The sequence below is a fragment of the Prunus persica genome, chromosome G3, assembly GCF_000346465.2.
Source record: "Prunus persica cultivar Lovell chromosome G3, Prunus_persica_NCBIv2, whole genome shotgun sequence".
Classification (NCBI taxonomy): Eukaryota; Viridiplantae; Streptophyta; class Magnoliopsida; order Rosales; family Rosaceae; genus Prunus; species Prunus persica.
In genome coordinates this window covers 16016096-16033937 of record NC_034011.1, presented here as the reverse complement: position 1 = coordinate 16033937, position 17842 = coordinate 16016096, and the positions used below count along the sequence as shown (strand labels likewise).

General features: G+C 38.3%; 4 protein-coding genes across 4 annotated transcripts; all 4 read left to right on the top strand.

The window, feature by feature from the left end:
• LOC18783592 (LEAF RUST 10 DISEASE-RESISTANCE LOCUS RECEPTOR-LIKE PROTEIN KINASE-like 2.7) lies at positions 1859 to 2987 on the top strand. The gene has a single exon (XM_020560003.1). It carries the CDS (start codon positions 2151 to 2153, stop codon positions 2985 to 2987), a length of 837 nt encoding a protein of 278 aa, XP_020415592.1. The 5' UTR covers positions 1859 to 2150.
• On the top strand, positions 5052 to 7019 carry LOC18784272 (LEAF RUST 10 DISEASE-RESISTANCE LOCUS RECEPTOR-LIKE PROTEIN KINASE-like 2.7). Its single transcript, XM_020560002.1, has 2 exons — positions 5052 to 6875; positions 6993 to 7019. The coding sequence occupies exons 1-2, from the start codon at positions 6063 to 6065 to the stop codon at positions 7017 to 7019; spliced, it is 840 nt and encodes a 279-aa protein (XP_020415591.1). The 5' UTR covers positions 5052 to 6062.
• On the top strand, positions 6933 to 12602 carry LOC18783132 (LEAF RUST 10 DISEASE-RESISTANCE LOCUS RECEPTOR-LIKE PROTEIN KINASE-like 1.4). Its single transcript, XM_020559174.1, is given in 6 exon segments — positions 6933 to 8887; positions 8889 to 9522; positions 10308 to 10331; positions 10415 to 10750; positions 10856 to 11757; positions 12210 to 12602. Coding segments are annotated over 6 exon segments (2148 nt in total). The 5' UTR covers positions 6933 to 8665; the 3' UTR covers positions 12240 to 12602.
• On the top strand, positions 13447 to 14547 carry LOC18782290. Its single transcript, XM_020558839.1, has one exon. It carries the CDS (start codon positions 13900 to 13902, stop codon positions 14392 to 14394), a length of 495 nt encoding a protein of 164 aa, XP_020414428.1. The 5' UTR covers positions 13447 to 13899; the 3' UTR covers positions 14395 to 14547.

Here is a 17842-nt window from a genome sequence, read left to right as displayed (position 1 = left end):
AACATTGTGAAAGCCACTTCCTAAATCTTTAACTCCATAGGATTTTATAATTTTGAAAACAAACAAACATATTTTCAAATAATTTCGGAAAGGTGCACGATACTCCTATATCCATATCAAAAACGTATTGTACCTATATCAGTGTATCGGAGTATAGAATACGAGCATATCCATATCGGTGCACCATAGGCTATTATACTTGATATCATGTGTGAAAACAAAATACTAACAACCGTTGAACTTACATGTCATGCGTAGTATGAATACGTAACCAAGATTGTCTCTGATTCATAAACTAAAAACAAAAGGGGAACCAACCAACAACCACTTCCAAAGCATCCACCCAACTGTTCATTAATTTCATATGACTTGTAAAGTAATCATGTAAATTGTATGCACCCTTAATCTGTCAACTATCGGTGACGTCCATTCTCAAGTCCAAAGAACTAGTCAAATTAAAGAGAGAGAGAACTTTGGCCAATATGCGAAGCTCCCGGCAGAAAATGCAAACTATGGGTCACGTCCGATTCATGTGTATCAATTAACGTTTCACACTTCTTTTTCTACGGCACTCATCTTTCAAGAGCTAACTTGCAATTTTTCTTCTTCTTAATTTCGATGATTTCCACTCTTTCATCATTTCTTTTTGAATGAGTGACCAATCGAAGGAACGACCACACCAAGATATTGTCCGTTTTTCACAAGTGATATCCTATCCTAGTCAAGTTTGGAGAAAAAAAATTCTGATATAAACCTTTTTCCTTTTTTGAAGTATGTATTATATGTGTAATTGTATATGTGTTTGGTTGCTCAAGCAGTTGCGATTAAGTGATCTTTTATTGTATCGAAATTGGATAAATAACATACTTGGTGAACAATACAAAGGATTGCTATAGTGTTAAATTTTTGTTCACTTGGCACGTTAATGTTACATTGACGAGACCATTATAGATGAGTTGGCAACTCACAAGACAATAACACGATCCGTTAACACGAATTGCCATTAAATTTAGTAGTAAACACGATGGTTTATCAGCAGAATCGAAACATCATTTAAAATATGAACTTTTGCGCATTGCTTATTAAAATATTTGTCTAAAGGTGTGCATTTATATGCAAGTAATATGTAATAAGGTCTAGTCCGGTTCGAACCCTTATGGCATATTGGCAGTATGAAAAAACCCCATTTCCCTTCTTAATTTGGCCCAAAATAAAAATATGTAAGCAATACAATTATGGTGTGTTTACTAATCAAGGAATTGGAATTCGAATAAGGAATTGAATTCCAATATATTCGAATTCCAATTATGGAAGATTCGTATTGACTGCATATCAAGGAATTAAAAAGTAAGTTGAGTCCACACAAAATTAAGAATTAAATTCTTGATTTTGGGGAAATTCAATTCTTATGTGGGAGGTGGTATTCTAATTTCTAGAAAATTAACCTATTAGGAATTCATCTTTTTTACCCATTATATCCTCACACAATTTAAAATTTGATATCCACTTTAACCCAACAATAAAGACATTTTAGTAATTAGTACTACTCTCCTCAATCCATTGAGTTTAGTAAACAACTTCAATAGAAATATGGAATCTAACTCTCCTCAATCCATATGGTTTTAGTAAACAACTTTAATAAGAATCCGAAATCTAATTCTCTTCAATTCAATTCCCCTTAATCCGATTACGGATTAGTAAACATATCATTATAATTAATTAATTAATTAAAGAACTTCTCGAAAGTAAACTATCCCCTTCCTCCTCTCAGACCATGATTAGGTTGGTGGGAATTGGATGAACCGACCCAAGCTAGTTTGTGAGGCCATTAAAAATCAGTGTCTTTGCTTGTGGGAGGAGAGGCTTATAGTTAATTTGGCTTGACTTTGAGCAGATAACCCCACAAACAATAAAAATCCCTGTACTGAGAAGAAATTTCTGGCCTGCGTTAAATAACATTTCTTATTCAAGTCAACAAACCTTTCAAGCACTCATAATTTATGTATCTCTATCTTTGAACCAACTTTCCTTAACGTCACTTGGCTCATCTCCAGTTGCTTCCCCACTGCCCCTCCAACCACCAAACAAAACTTTTAATTCATTTCATTTCTATCAAACACTTTCTCTTCGCCTAAAAAAAAAAATAAAAAATGAAGTCCTGGCTTTTCTTCTCATCCCCTTTTGCCTTCTTTGTTTTCTTCAACATTCCTTTAGCCTCAAGCTTTGATGGGTACACAAGTTGTAGCAACAAGTTCAACTGTGGAGAGATCACAAACGTTGGTTTTCCTTTCTGGGGATACGGCAGGCCAGAGAGTTGTGGATATCCAGAACTGAATCTCACATGTTCCGAGAGTGTCACCACTATAGGGATTATGGGGGTCCAATACAGAGTGTTGAAGATAAACCAAGAAGCTGAAGAAACACTCAAACTTGTGAGAGATGACTACTATGACAAAATTTGTTCTCCAAAGTTTGGGGACACCAAATTGAATTCCAATCTTTTCGACTATGTTTCAGGCTCTGTTGATGTTAAATTACTGTATGATTGTACTTCTAGCTCACAAGGTGACTTCAGTTGCCCCAAGGGTGAAACTTATGGTAATGTGGCCGCCGTACTTGCAGCTTTTCCGGTGTCTCCCATGTGTAAATCACAGATGGTGATTCGGATTCAGGACTCAATGGGTCTTGGAATCATTAGTTTAGAGAATGTAACAGAACTTGAACAGGCAGTTAGAGAAGGATTTGAGGTGAAGTATAAGGTGGACAGTGCAAAATGTGCTGAGTGTGTTGGTTCAAAGGGTGTTTGTGGTTATGATTGGGGTTTGAGTGAGACTGTTTGCCATTGCCCGAATCAAAGTTCTGCGTCCCGGAATTGTTCTGCCACAGCAGAGGCCATAGACAATCCAGTTTTGCCATCAGCTAAAGGTACGAGCTCTGAACCCAAAATAGATATGCTAACAAGAGTGGTTTTTTGCATTTTAAGCTGAATTTCTTAGCTTTTTTGGCAATTGGGTTCCTTATATCAACTCATTTTTGGTAGTGTTCAACATGACTTCATTTTGTCCCATGGACATGGACTTGTGTGCAAGAGGACTGCAGAAATTTTGAGAATATTTTAGTCCCTTGACACTCTGACCATAAAAAACCCAAGTTATTAGTTTATTGTCAACTGTCTAAATTTTGCATAGTATACAAGGATTTTTTAACAACCATTTTAATCCTTTGGCAAAGATAGAAATATAATTATATCTAGGAATGATTTTGATGGATTGCCTTTTCTTTGGACTATATGAGACTTTTACTCATTTACAATTAAGGGTGGATGAAACAGAAGTGTGGAGAGATAATTAAATGTTAATGTTCCATCACAATTTGGGGCCATATACATATTAGTGGCCAAATTAGTGCTGAATTTTCTTTAAGTTAGATGGCTTGTCCCTTTCATATCTTAATCAGGTTGGTAGGAAGTTGGCCTTATTTTGTCACTATTAAGGAACACATTAGGGATTTGGTTAAAGATTTGCCTCATCTTTAACCAAAACCCTAACTTGCTAAAATCCTTCAAGTTAAAGTGCCCTTTATTCGTCCCCGGTGCGTAGGGTGGTAGAGGGTGCAGGAGGGGTCACTCCGTTTGCCGCCAGCGCCTGGCCTCACGTCCTCCCTCTCCATTTGAGATGAAATGGTTGAGATATTTTTGAATGTTTGTTGCTCTGTGGTTATCCTTGTCCAACAAACAAATCATGGAATCCCTTGTAACTATTATTTTCTTCCTGCCATGTTCTTTGCATTTACTTATTATAAGTCTTTTGCTAAAGGTTTTTGGTGGTACCTGTCCCAAAACTCCATCATCCATTGACTTTGTCTAGCTTCTGGAAGAACATATTTTCCAGCCCTCATGAGAACACCTCCACATCATTTGAGTGGGTTAGGAAATTAATTAGAAATATAAACAAACATGGAAGTAGAATAATTAAAACTAGTGCACGTCTTTTTGGGATTGGCTGGTATGCCAAGAAATTCAAACAAGAATGAGAAAAGAAACAGAGAAAACGAGATAGGCTTCTGTTTCTCTTACCACACTTCGTTGAAAATTTCAAAGGCCTATAGCTTAAGACTTGGCACAACAACTATATTAAAATAAAACAGGACGCGTATTCCTTTTTCATTTCAATCCTTGTGCTTCCCCATTTCATTGATGCTTGAGTTTCCTTGTCCCTCACTCTGAGCTTTTTCCTCCAAAAACATGCATACCCTTCTGCTTCAATCGTTGTTTCCCTTGCTCTTGATCACTTCCTTTCTTTCGATCAACGTTGAGTTAAGTCTGAGCCAGGACAATGAACAATTTACAAACTGCAGCGAAGCTATTAACTGCGGTGGCATCGGAGGCATCTCATACCCCTTTTGGGGAGTAAACCGGGCTAATTACTGTGGTCTGCCCGGGTTCGAGGTCAAATGTGTAGACAATGCCCCCATGATCAACATGTCGAATATCAACTACAGAATTCTTAAAACCAAAACCAACGATAGTGCTCCCTCTGTTACAGTTGCCAGGCAGGACTATTGGGGAACTTTCTGTCCTCCGACTTATGTCAACACCAGTATCAACTTCTCTCTGTTTAATTATACTTCTGGGCTTACAAACCTGACCTTTTACTACGAGTGCAATACAACCATCCCCGAAGTTCTTCTGGGGTTTAGCGTTACTTCCCAAGTTTGCAGTACGAACAACGGTGACATTTCTGTTTGGCCTATCACCCGGGGACTCTCACTTGATCCAGTTGCTATCGGTGCCTGTAAAAATAAGGTCATTGTTCCGGTTTTTTCTACAGCTGCTGTGGCTCTAGAGGCCAATACAACGACTATCCAGGACGCGGTAGATGGGGGCTTCGAATTGGGATTGGAGATTAATAATGTTCAATGCAACAGTTGTGTGGAATCAGGAGGGAAGTGTGGGCTTAACACGACAACTGGTGGATTCAGTTGCTTTTGCCTGGATCAGGCCTATGCAACCGTATGTAATGCAACTGCACCCGGAGCACAAGGTATGTCTGTCCCTTGTCATTCTCTTATAAATTACAGACTAAGAAGATGTTAGAAGTTTTTGTGTCCTTGAATCCCAGGATTGGTAGCATCCACACCTTTTTATTACAATTTAGATAGCTACCTACGTGTGTGATTAGGCTCGTCTGTTAAAAACTCGGGTCGGAAATTGGGAATTGTGTGCTATATAGTCCATGTCCAAGTAAGAATAATCCATGGTAGTTAGAGCCAACTGTCTGCATGCAGAAGCAGACACAGAAACTGCCGAGCTTCACAGATACAAGAATAGGTCCGTGACTATGTGAGAGATTATGTTGCTATAAGCTTCAACAATTAAACATGTTGCATAGAAAATTTCTGTCAACCAATTGAACCTTAAGCCCTTAAGATTGTTCATGTTTTGGTCATTTTGATCCTTTGGCACAAGCATCAATTTGGATGTTCTGATGGTGCCAGAGTCAACCCTTTTTGTTGCTCTCCCTGGACTGCAAAACTGTGCCGTATTACATGCTCCAAGCAGCCTAAGAAATATAGCCACCAGACATCTTATACAATCCCATTGAGGTCGGTGTCAGTCGCCCTTTGTTGACTTTGATCATCCAACATGGAAATAAGATAGTTTTATTAATCTAAGTGCAGAGAGGTTTAGGTGCACAAATTCACAACTTGGCTAATTTTCTATCAAGGTGTGCTGATTTATTCCGCAACCAATACAAATTTCGTGCTAAGACCGCCTGCAAAGTTGACCATAACTATGTTAGAGAGAGAGAGACTTGGTCACCAAAAATAATTTCCATTGACTACAAGCACTCTTAACGTTCCAGTAGAACCTTCTATTTTTAATATGTAAAAAATATAACATAAAAATAAGATAAATCCAACGTTAACTTCGTCACATCCCCGCCTATTTGTCTTCACAGTCGTACTTTAGAGATGAAGGCATTCACATTCATCTTCTCTTCTTTCCCACAACTTTGAATAGTATTCTCTCTCTCTCTCTCTCTCTCTCTCTCTCTCTGAAAATGAATCTCTATCCCTTGCAAAAGATCTCTTTTCTCCTTGTGATCACAAGTACTATATGCCTATTCTATATTCCAAGATCTTTGGGTGAGGAGGATGATGAGCAATACCTCAAGTGCAGCGCTTCGTCTCAATGCGCAAATTTTCCGAATATTGGTTACCCTTTTTGGGGATCAAGCCGGCCCAATTATTGTGGCTACCCGGAATTCAAGTTGAACTGCACCGGGGACGCCCCGGTGATCTCATTCCAGGACAAAGATTATCGAGTCCTGGATATCAACCAAAGTGCAAGTACTCTTAGAATCGCTAGGACAGACTACTGGAACAACGTTTGTCCTGTGTCACCTGGCAACACCACAATAGAAGTAAACCGTGTAGAATATGCTTCAGATGTTCAAGAACTACTGCTGTTCTATGACTGCCCCCCACTCAATATTCCTCTTCCAAGTCAGCTAACAAGTCAGTTCAACTGCAGCATAAACAGCACTGCCAATTACATCAATTACTTTGTCACACAAAACCTCACGAATTCTGGGCTCGCGAATATTAGTGATACCTTTGGAACGTGCCACACGACCGTCACTGCCCTTGTTTCGCAATCAGCTGGTGAAAATTTGGCGATGAATTCCACCAAGGACAATCTAGTTGCCGTTCTTGATTCTGGGTTTGGGTTGAAATGGGATGCAAGTAATAACTTGTGTAAGCAATGTAACGAAACTGGTGGTCAGTGCGGGTACAATACATCAACAGCTGAGTTCACCTGCTATTGCAAGGATGGACCTAATCCCTCGAACTGTGCAGGTATGCATGCGCTTGTAATCTTTTTGGTCTTAATTCCTTGTCTTTGGGGCTTTTTATCAAACACCTGCATGTCATATATAGAAATCTAGCGTTTAGGCTAACTACTTCTTGTTTCCTCTGTTTTCTTTTAGTATATAGTCTGGTCTAGAAACAAGTGAGGGGCCAAAGCAAGATTGGGTTTTTGAGTTGGGTCTCAGAAGAAGATGAAGTTAGTTTTGATGGACAAATAGAATTTTCTTAGTTGGGTGCAAGATTTGTGCCAGATTGAGTCCTTTTGCAGCTCCTGCTGCATCTGGTACTAATTCAGAGACATTAGTGCAGAGTATGCAAACATAATACCAATCGTTCCATAAGGCACTATCGGAGCCCACTATTAAGTCCAAGCAATCACATTTTGTTCCCTACTGATGATTGAGTCTAATACATCGGATGAAATAAGGCTGGATAAACTCATTTAGGTGTGAGATTTCAACTCAAAAGGCCTCGGTACAACTAATACCGAACCATACCTATAGCTTGTATGGGGCTATACAATTCCAACATTATAGATTTAAACGATTCTCTATTATGATTATACTGTGGTCTCCTAAACTTTGACCTATACCAAACATTTTCTTACTCTTACTCCTATTTCATCCAAATTCCTTTCACATAGCCATGGAAAACCCATGCGGCATTCCATTGGAAACTTCAATTTTGGTTCTTCTGGTCTTTTGATATCATCTTCCCCATTAGCCAGGCTGGCCATTTCCATGCCAAAACAAAACCAAATGATTCATACCACGTGTTATCTATGCTGCTATGACATTTACTAGAATGACCTTCTCTGAATTTAGAAACTTGTCTTTTGGACTAGTCACAACGCACAGAAAATTCCCTAGGAACAAGTCAAAGAAATTAATTTCCGTGTTTGATGTTTGTTGAATGAAATCACACAAGCATGCATGTTTCATACATTAAACTATTAAAAGGTAGTAGGTCCATTTAATGAATTCTTGATCAAGATTCTTCTTTCATAATATTACCTTTATAATAGCTATAGTTCGTCAATAAAACAAAGCTTTCATTTCATGTGCGCGGTGGTTGTGCCTTTTTTTATTAAATATATAGTATTGTAGGGACTGAAAATGTCTTATTCCATTTGCATGTGCTATCATGAATACTTTGTACATAATTCATGTATTGAAATTAGGAATTTTTAGTGAAGGTTTCACTAGTGTAGTGGTTTGAAGTAATTGTTATTCGAAGAAACATTCTAAATTCGAGTCGTAGTACCCGTATAGTGTATGTGAGTTTAGCATATTATTATTCCTCTGAACAAAAAAATCTTTAAAAAATATTAAAGAATCTTCAAATGGAAGTAAGTTATAATAATTTCTGCCTCGGAAAAAGGTGCTCTATAATTTGATATATTTACCTGAGAAAAAGTATATTTACCCGAGAAAAAGTTGTGGGGTAGTAGAAGTTTTCTGCCTAAGAAAAACTTGCCCAAAAATTGTATGAGATTTTCTTCTTTTCACATTCAAGGCCCTCCTCCAATTCATCAACTACCCTTTCGAAAAATTGCTAGTTTGGAGCTCACACTGTTTGACTATACCTTTGAAGTTGACCAGGAGTCTTACTAACTCTAATAAATAAATAATAAATAATCATTTTAATTCCTTAAATTACGAAAATACCCATAAATTATTGAACAGAAAAAACTCATTAAAGCAAAAAAGATAACATATTTGGTCAGCAGCCTCCAAAATATTCAAAAGCTGTGTGCACTGTCCCCCCACAACAGTCAACGAACGCCGCCCATATGATCAAACCAAAACCTCATTGCATTTCATCACTCAACTCTCTAAGCCACTTCCCGCCTCGCCCACCCCACACCCAAACGCCGTTGTTTTCCCGCCCCTTCCCCAATGCACCCACTCTTCCTCCTCCTCCTCCTCCTCTTCTTCTTCTACTCCTTCGAGGTTACGACGTCGTTTCCCTCGAATGCGAACCTCTCCAACTGCTCCCGGGTCTTCGACTGCGGCCCGCTCCGAAACCTTTCGTACCCGTTCACCGGCGGGTCTCGCTCGGCCTACTGCGGGCCGCCGGAGTTCCATATCAACTGCGTCAACGACTCGCCGGAGCTGACCATCTCGTCGCTGAGTTACCGAGTTCTCCAACTCGACCCGGTTCGTCGGAATCTGAAGCTGGCCCGCTCAGACCTCTGGACCTCGACCTGCACAGACAAGGTCTTCAACTCAACTATGAAACCCGAGTTCTTCGCCTACAACGAGAGCGACGACATTTACGTGTCCATTTTCTACGGCTGTAATTCGACGATCACTACGCCGAAGCTCTCGAATTGGTTCCACTGCAACAACAGTCTGGCTTTCCAAGACTCTTACTACTTGCTCGGGCCGGTCCCGCTCGACCCGATTATGAGCACTTTCAAGTGTGAGATTGGAATTACGGTGCCGATTCTCAAAACCACGGCGGCGAAGCTCGTCGCCAATCGGTCGCTGTTTCAGGAAGCGATCAATGAAGGCTTCACTGTTAACTATACCAACCCTTATGATAATCAATGCGCTCAGTGTCTTGGTGTAAATGGCCTGTGTGGGTTTGACTCGGATTCGAGCGAACCCGTTTGCATTTGCGGCAATCGGGTTTGTGACCCAGCAGGTATTTTCAACAGTCTTCGAAGTTTTGATTGGTTTTTTTCTCTCATGGGTTTTGTAGAATTTACTCATAGTAGTTTTGGGCAATTTTTAGGTAGTGTTTTGAGTGCTCAGTATCCAAAAATGGCTTCTTTGTCTTCTGGTTTTGTTACCTTAACTCCTATGTTGATTTTGATGACACCAAACAGAGGAATAGCCTTTTATGCACTGTTTTGCTTTTAATCCCTCTTTGGAAGACCATTGCACTACTTCCCTAGTGTTAGGATCTCAATGTTTCATAGATTCATTTACTTTGGCACATGATTTTTGGTTGCTTCGGTTTTTCAAACGGACTTCGGGGTCTAGCTGAAGACCGGACAAGTAGATAGATGGCTGATTCCGTCCACTGCTCATCGATTTCCCGTAGATACGTTCACTTTGTTCTTAGAAGATAGAAATTGTCACAAATTGTGATTTGTTTAATGAGCTATAATGTAATTCTATCAGTTCCTTGTGCATATTGGAGAGAAAGAACAACGGCTTTCTCCATGTGTTGGCCTGCTTTGTTTTCAGTGACATGCTATTTGTATCTGTAGCCTGACATGGGTGGGTTTCCGACTAAAATTAATTGGGTAATTCAAAATTTTAGATTCCATCTTAGTTACTTTTGATATTCATGGAAATTCCACAAGTTACTATAAGGAGTTTGTTTTTCCTGTTTTTGTGTTGAGAACTTTATAGTCTACAAAATGTTTTTATATCTGTTATACAATTTTCAACTAATGTTGCTTTATCTTTTGGCTGTTTCAGGAAAAAAGAAGGAAATAGCAATAGGTAATACTTCACTTCATTAATAACATATTGATGACATCATGGCAGAAAGAAGAAAATTTAAGCAATATTTGTTTCATCTTCAGGTCTTGCTGTAGGAGGTGCAATCCTTTTTGGCATTTTCATAGGATTCTATATATATTCTTTCATACAAAAAAAGAAGAAGAAACTTGCTGCACTAGCTCAAAGCAAAGAGATTCCGACACCCCTCACGAGCAAAAGCGTTGCTACTCCCTCAACTAATCTCTCTCAATCTCAAAGCATCCCTTCTTATCCTTCCTTTACTTCAAAGTCAGACTACGATAAGGGGAGCACTTACTTTGGAGTTCAGGTCTTCAGCTATACTGAATTAGAGGAAGCCACTGAAAATTTCAATCCTGCTAAAGAACTTGGAGATGGAGGATTTGGCACTGTTTACTATGGTTTGAAAATACTTCCTCTTGCATCTCTATAAGTTACCAATTTCACTCACCAATAAATACTTGTTAATTCTGTTTTGTAATATTTTCTTTTAATTGCTTGATCAGGTAAGCTACAGGATGGCCGTGTAGTTGCAGTGAAGCGCCTTTACGAGAACAATTTCAAACGTGTGGAGCAGTTTATGAATGAGGTCGAGATCTTAACTCGTCTCGAACACCGGAACCTTGTCAAGCTGTACGGATGCACCTCAAGACGCAGCCGAGAACTCCTCCTTGTTTACGAGTATATTCCTAATGGAACAGTGGCTGACCATCTCCATGGGAAAAGAGTCGAATCCGGGTTTCTTAGTTGGCCTGTTCGATTGAGCATCGCCATAGAGACAGCTGATGCACTGGCTTTCCTTCACCGCAATGATGTAATACACCGTGATGTCAAGACCAACAATATTCTCATAGACAACGACTTTTGTGTGAAGGTCGCTGATTTTGGGCTGTCCAGATTGTTCCCCAACGATGTCACGCATGTTTCAACTGCTCCACAAGGGACCCCCGGCTATGTTGATCCTGAGTATTACCAATGCTATCAACTCACGGACAAGAGTGATGTATATAGCTTTGGTGTGGTCTTGATCGAGCTCATATCATCATTACAAGCAGTGGATACCAATAGGCACCGGCATGATATAAATTTGGCCAACATGGCTATCAACAAAATTCAAAATCATTTAGTGAATGAGTTGGTTGATCCTCTGCTTGAGTTCGAAACGAACCATGTTGTTAGGAGGATGGCAACAGCAGTGGCAGAATTGGCCTTCCGATGTTTGCAACAGGAGAGGGACATGAGGCCAACCATGGACGAAGTGTTAGATGGTTTGAGAGCAATCCAGAATGAAGATCTTGGTTCAGAAGACGGTCAAGCAGTTGTGCTGGATATCGGGGCAGATGACGTTGGACTCTTGAGGAACATGCCTCCCCCACTCTCACCAGACTCAGCTGGAACTGATAAATTGGTTAGCAGCTCTACCCCACCTAGTTCCTTTTAGCACTTCAGATTTCCATATCCTCCCATATCCTCCTCTTTCCTGCTTTTTGGGTGAGCCTCAGCCTTCAGTTCTAAAATAGATGGTAAAAAGTATTGTATACTCATAATCAGATCCTCTGGACTGGATTCAAACTTCATTGTCTTTCTATATGCTTTGTTTTCTTTTGATGTTGATAGAAGATAACTAAAGTGGCATCACTATTTGATCCAAGCCAGCCAATGTACATAAATGAATGAAGCTGTCAGTACTTGGAATGTTTTTTTATGTACAAAACTACCTTCTTCTTTATTTTTTTTCTCCCTTTTTTTCCTTCTTATAATCAGTTTCAATATATCACAAACACATGGTTTTTTTGGTAACTCTTGGCATTTAAAAATGAATTTTTTTCCTTCTTTAATTTTTGTTCTTCAACTTAACAGGTTTATAAGAGGTGGGACAAAACTATTTAACCCAACTGGTGATGGTGGAAGCTCAGACTCAGAGTTCAACAAAATCTCATGGTGGATTGATTTTGTAACTTTTAAGTTGTAAATGCAGGAAAGCACCATTGTCGTGCGCGGATGGTGGACTAACTTTTGGTACAATACTTTCTTCGCTACAAGGTGCGGCAGAGATGGCCTTTGTTGTCATGTCACTACGATATTTTGGGTTTTGGTTTTGCCTTTTTTCTTCTTCTATACAATTATGTATAATTATACATTTATATATGCACAATCAACTTACAATTGTTTGAGTATATCTATTTGAATAAAGCAACCAAAAAAAAAAAAATCATGTAAATATGCAATTATATTTTATCTTTGTATAGGCAAGTTCACTACTTCCCAAAGAGAAGAAGCCTACCATACTTCTTTGCCGTGCAAAAGCATTTCCAATTCTTCAATTTTGTTGTATGAATTGACTAAGGGCTTATTTGAGAGTAATTTTGAGAGCCAGAATCACTTATGGGAGGAAGGTTTGAATTTAAGGAATTTATTAAGACACAACTTAGAATGGTTTAGTAAGTTTAGGGCTCCAAATTTAGAATTTAGGGTTTATGGCGGATCAAAGCTAAAGATTAAATATAGTTATATTAACTTTAGTCATATCGAGTTGGATGTATAACGATTTGACACAAAATAGACATTTATTAACCAGTCATTGTTAATTTTCGAAACATGTTTAATACGATAGTGACACACTTTCTTTGTTAAAGTTACTTTTATTTTTGAAAATTCTAAAGCTTATGAATTCATCTTTTATTTATATTCTTTTTAATAATATGCGTGGACATTTGTTTTGTAAGGCAGTACAAATAAGTTTCTAGTGCATTAAAAGATCTAATTTTTATTTATTATATACATGAAGTTATTCATAATTTTTTTTTATACATTTTGTCAACACAGTAAAAAATAAGTAAATACGACATGAAGTTATTAGTAAATGCGCTATTAATTTGTGTTTATATATTTGGACACGATAAGTTAATATTCGGGTCTTAAGAAAAACACACATAGCGAGTGCTTGACATTACTGATTGGTTGAGATCCAACAACAGCCAAATTCGGTTTCCAACTCTCCCTTCATCATCATTAACCAAAAGCAAGACTTAAAAACAAACAAGAATATCAAAATCAATTCAACAAATCCGTCCCAAAAATAAGAACAAAATTCTTGGCTTCAGTCGACTCATCCTGTTCTAAGATTCCAATCAAGAAGCAAAGATCTCTTCAAAGGCCGCCACGTGGAAGCATAGATGGCCTGCAACCCAAATAGCCCCAAGAAGAAGCCAAAGAGTCCAAGAGGCCCATGACCGAAAGCAAAAGTTACACAAGACAGAAGAATCCATAAAGCCGTTTCCTTCATCCTCTTGTTCACTCGTTTGTTTCTCCCAAGCCCCACCCTCCAATAACAAATTCCGGTTCTTCTCTTTCTCTCTTCTCTCTTCTCTATCTCTACCCAAAACAATATTAAAATATTCTTACAAAGAACGCATTTTTCAGCTCCATTTGCTCACTCCAAACAGTGAATAAAGCAATCCCATCCTGATCCTCCCATGTCCTCCTCAGATCAGATCTCGCCTTCTCTCTCCAATTAACAACGAATTTACACTAGAACTTCTCCAAATTCATGGCGACCTTGCAGAAATTCAAACTCTTAGCCACCCAATGCGCCGTAGCCGGAAGCCCCACCCGGAGCCCATCCGCCAGCCCAGTCATTCACCTCCGCCGCCGCAAAACCCTGAGAATGTTCCTCTCCCGCACCGACCGCCGCCGATTTACTAGCCGGAGCAACTCCGACCCTCCAGTAATCAACGGCGACGACGAAGATGACGATGATCGGCCGCAGAAGAGCAAGGAGGTCGCGAAGGTTCGGCACAAGCTTAAGGACCTCTTCGTCTCCTCGCCGCCTTTAGAAGATAGGGTTTCGGATAGGAGCCGAGGAATTGAACAAGAAGAAGAGCGAGGGTTGTTGTCGGCGACCGGAAGTGTCGGTGGTGTCGGTTCTGGTGGCTTCGCGAGCCGGCGCGGTGCAGGCATGTCGCTTCGGCCATTAGCGGCGTCGTTTCGATGTAGATTACTGAAACGAGCTTGGCGGCCTGTGCTCGTCACCATCCCCGAGTAGGCGTTCTCAATTTTCTGTGGCTGTACGGATAATTCCAAAATTTTAATTATTTTTTTCTTTTTTGGTTTTTGGAAATATTAATTTTTGCTACTCTCGGAGTGTAATTTTAGATTAGAAATATAAATAAATAAAATAACTAATGGGATTATAATATTCTTTTGGCGCCGTTTGTTGCTTACGTGCGCCGGGTGCTGCTAGGGCACTGATCACGACGTAACGTTCTTTGAGTTGGAGCATCTTTAACGGCCTTTGCTTTGCGACGAAACTGGCCACAGAACGTGAGAGCAGCAGCGGCGTATTTTATCAGCTAGATTCGGATGTACGTTTAGATCTTATTATTAAAAGCATGGTAGGTTGTGGGATTTTCTTTAAGAACAACAATCTTTCTTAATTCCGGACGAAAAAAAAGCAATCTTTCTTCATATTTTTTAAATGTGTTGATTAAACCTAACAAAAGTAAATGAACGTGTTAGTTAAATGAAATTTGACGGTGGGTGGGGTTGCGTCATTGAAGATAATGGGGACAAAGTTCGGCAAAAATGGATACGAATATTGTGCATTAATAATACGTGAATGGAGATAGAAGAACTCGACCAATTGAGTTATAACCTAATAACATTATGTAGGTAAAAGAATTTGACCAATTGAGTTGTAAGTGACTGATATTATATATCAAAGCTTTATACCAAGAGAACGGGACCCAACACTACACTAGTGGGTTATTATAGAAGCTATATAGAGCATAATAATGCATGGCTTACTCTTTCTTGGTTGTTTCAAATCCTTTCACGCTTACGAAATCTGTAATCATGATTTACAACACAAATACACAATCTAGCCATATTTTTATTTTGTTTGGATCTCAAACAGAAAGATCTAGATTTTATGATTTTTTTTGGGTTCGAAATCTAGATTTTATGATGAACTGATTTGTTTGGATTCAAGACCATATGTTTGAGCACTGACCGTTGTTTTTTAAAGTACTTTTTTTTTCTTGGGCTTGATGAAGTGATATTAATATATTTGTTTTTTTTGGCTGATCTTCTTGTTGGATTACATACTAATTCAATATTGCGCATGCCATCTTGAGAATAATTTCACTAATGAGCCTGGCCTTCTAACATTAAACTTGGATGCAAAGCAAGCCAATGTAAAAATAGAAAGAAAAAAAAAAGTGATGGGCATTATTGCTTCAATGTATATGACACTTGTATAATGGTGGAAAAACTAAAGACTAGTTAAGTGGATTATCAAAAAAATAATGTAGAAATGTCCTCTATGTTTAACTTTGGATTATACATAAATACCACTTCTCTTTTATTTTGTTCAAAGGACGCCTAAGGCCTTAAAAAATTTGGAGGCACAAGGTTTAAAGGCTAGGTAATGAGGGTGAATTTGTTTTGATTCAAATTCATGTGAACACATATTTCAGTGGTGACCAACTTTTTTTAGTATAAGTTTATTCTATTTTCTTGGCTTGAACTTATAGAATATGAAATAGCAAATTTGCCCAATTGTAACATAAAATAGAACTATCACTTATGCTATGCATGCGTTGGATATGTTACAACAAATATAATTTAACGAGGTGAGAAAAAGTAGGGTGGATGTGGGAGAAAGGAAAAATGGGAGTACAATATCTTAGAGGAGTGTTCTTATGCTGATGTGTTTCTGTTTTTCGGGAAAATTTTGTTCTTAGCGTAAGATTGGTGGGTCTCTATGTGCAGCTATGCTGACTTGTGTGGAGGATGTGAATCCCCTCCTTTGTGGCCATATTGGTGCGGTTTCCGGTCCTTTTGCTGCGACGATGGTTCTGTTTTGTATTTTGTTTTGATTTTGTATGGGGACGATTTGTTATACTAGACTGTACTAGTTTCTAATCTAATCTTCCTTGTGCTTTTGGCACTGTGTTTCTGCATTTGGCATTTTTGGCCCTTGTATTCTTTGTTTGTTTCCTTCCCATTTTTTGGATTTTAATGAACATTGATTGATCCAAAAAAAAAAAAAATTCAAACCTAAGACCTCTATTATGCAAGTTAAGGTCATTTTTCACTGAGTTAGACCCTATTAGTCATTTTAAGTGACCAATTATATAATTTGTTTACTCATAATATAGATGAAGAGGTAAAGTTCGAATCTAATATAACAATTACCATAATAAGCACGAACACCACTTAATTCATTACTTTGATTTGGAAGTTGGCTCATTGCAACATCAAAGCAATTCTTGCATTCTATGCTAGTAAGGTCTCTCGTATATTAAGCTGCACCATAAACTGAATTGGTCGATACACCAAGCTGTAGATTCCCATGAGTATACAAGAATTTATTAACATAAGCCGTACAACATAATTGGGCTATCAAGTCATGAACTTTATGATAAAGCAACAAGGGATGATCAGGGATGGTTAAATGTTAAAAGATAAAAAGCCTAACAATATTTTAGTGTATCTCCAATAAGAAAAAAAAAAGAAAAGAAAAGAAAAACTAATTAGCATGTCTTTTTCTTTCTCTTCGAATAAATAGGAAATTATATTGATGTGATGATTTAAAAAGTTTTAAAATTCTCATTTTTAATATACAAGAAGTATGACTCTTTCGCAAATCAATGAAAGACATGCCATTAAAATATTAAATATTTAATTTTAAAAGTAGTCCGATTCAATGGTCTACTATTTAATATTTTTATTCCAAAACCATTAATTCATAAATATTCTCATGATTTGAAAAATAACCTGATGGAAGATGGAGGAGGTTACCTTTGAAGCGTGCTTTCAAACCTTTCGAATGGGAAGAAGATGACATACCTTAGAGAGAAGAAGGTGCTTGCAATCTCTCTCTAAGGTGGCCACTTTAAGCTTGGAGAGAGTAGGAAAGTTTCTTCTCAACTACTCGTAAAAAATGCAACAACCCTACGATGAGATGAAGACATGAGTTTCCTTAAATATGAGCCTCAAAACAGGTGACTCACTCACTCCTCTATGCTTGGTCTGCTTAGCCTTGTGAGTGGGCATTTTGGGCTTCCTTGGTTAATAGTTGTCATCAAACTTATGTCCCAAGCCCAATAAGTTAAGGCCCAATGGGCCTAAGAATCTGAATCTTATTTTAAGGTCCATTACGACATGCCCTTATGTTTTCCCAAAACTTATGTTTAACAGTGTGGGAATCTATTATGTTCTAATTAGCGAGACAATGGGTATTAGAACTCTTATTAATTGATTGTGAATTAAAACTTCCTTTTAATTTTCTCTATAAGTGAGGATCATTATGGTTAATCCTTAGGGCTTCCATAAGCCATGAGTCACATTTAGAAGTATGTCATGACTACCCAAGCAAAATAGAATAGAAAAAATCTATTCAGTTGGAATTACAATGCAATACAGTCATTCTCTTTTTCAATACTCTCAATCACATTACTATGGTATGGATAATTCATGTCAAGCCCATG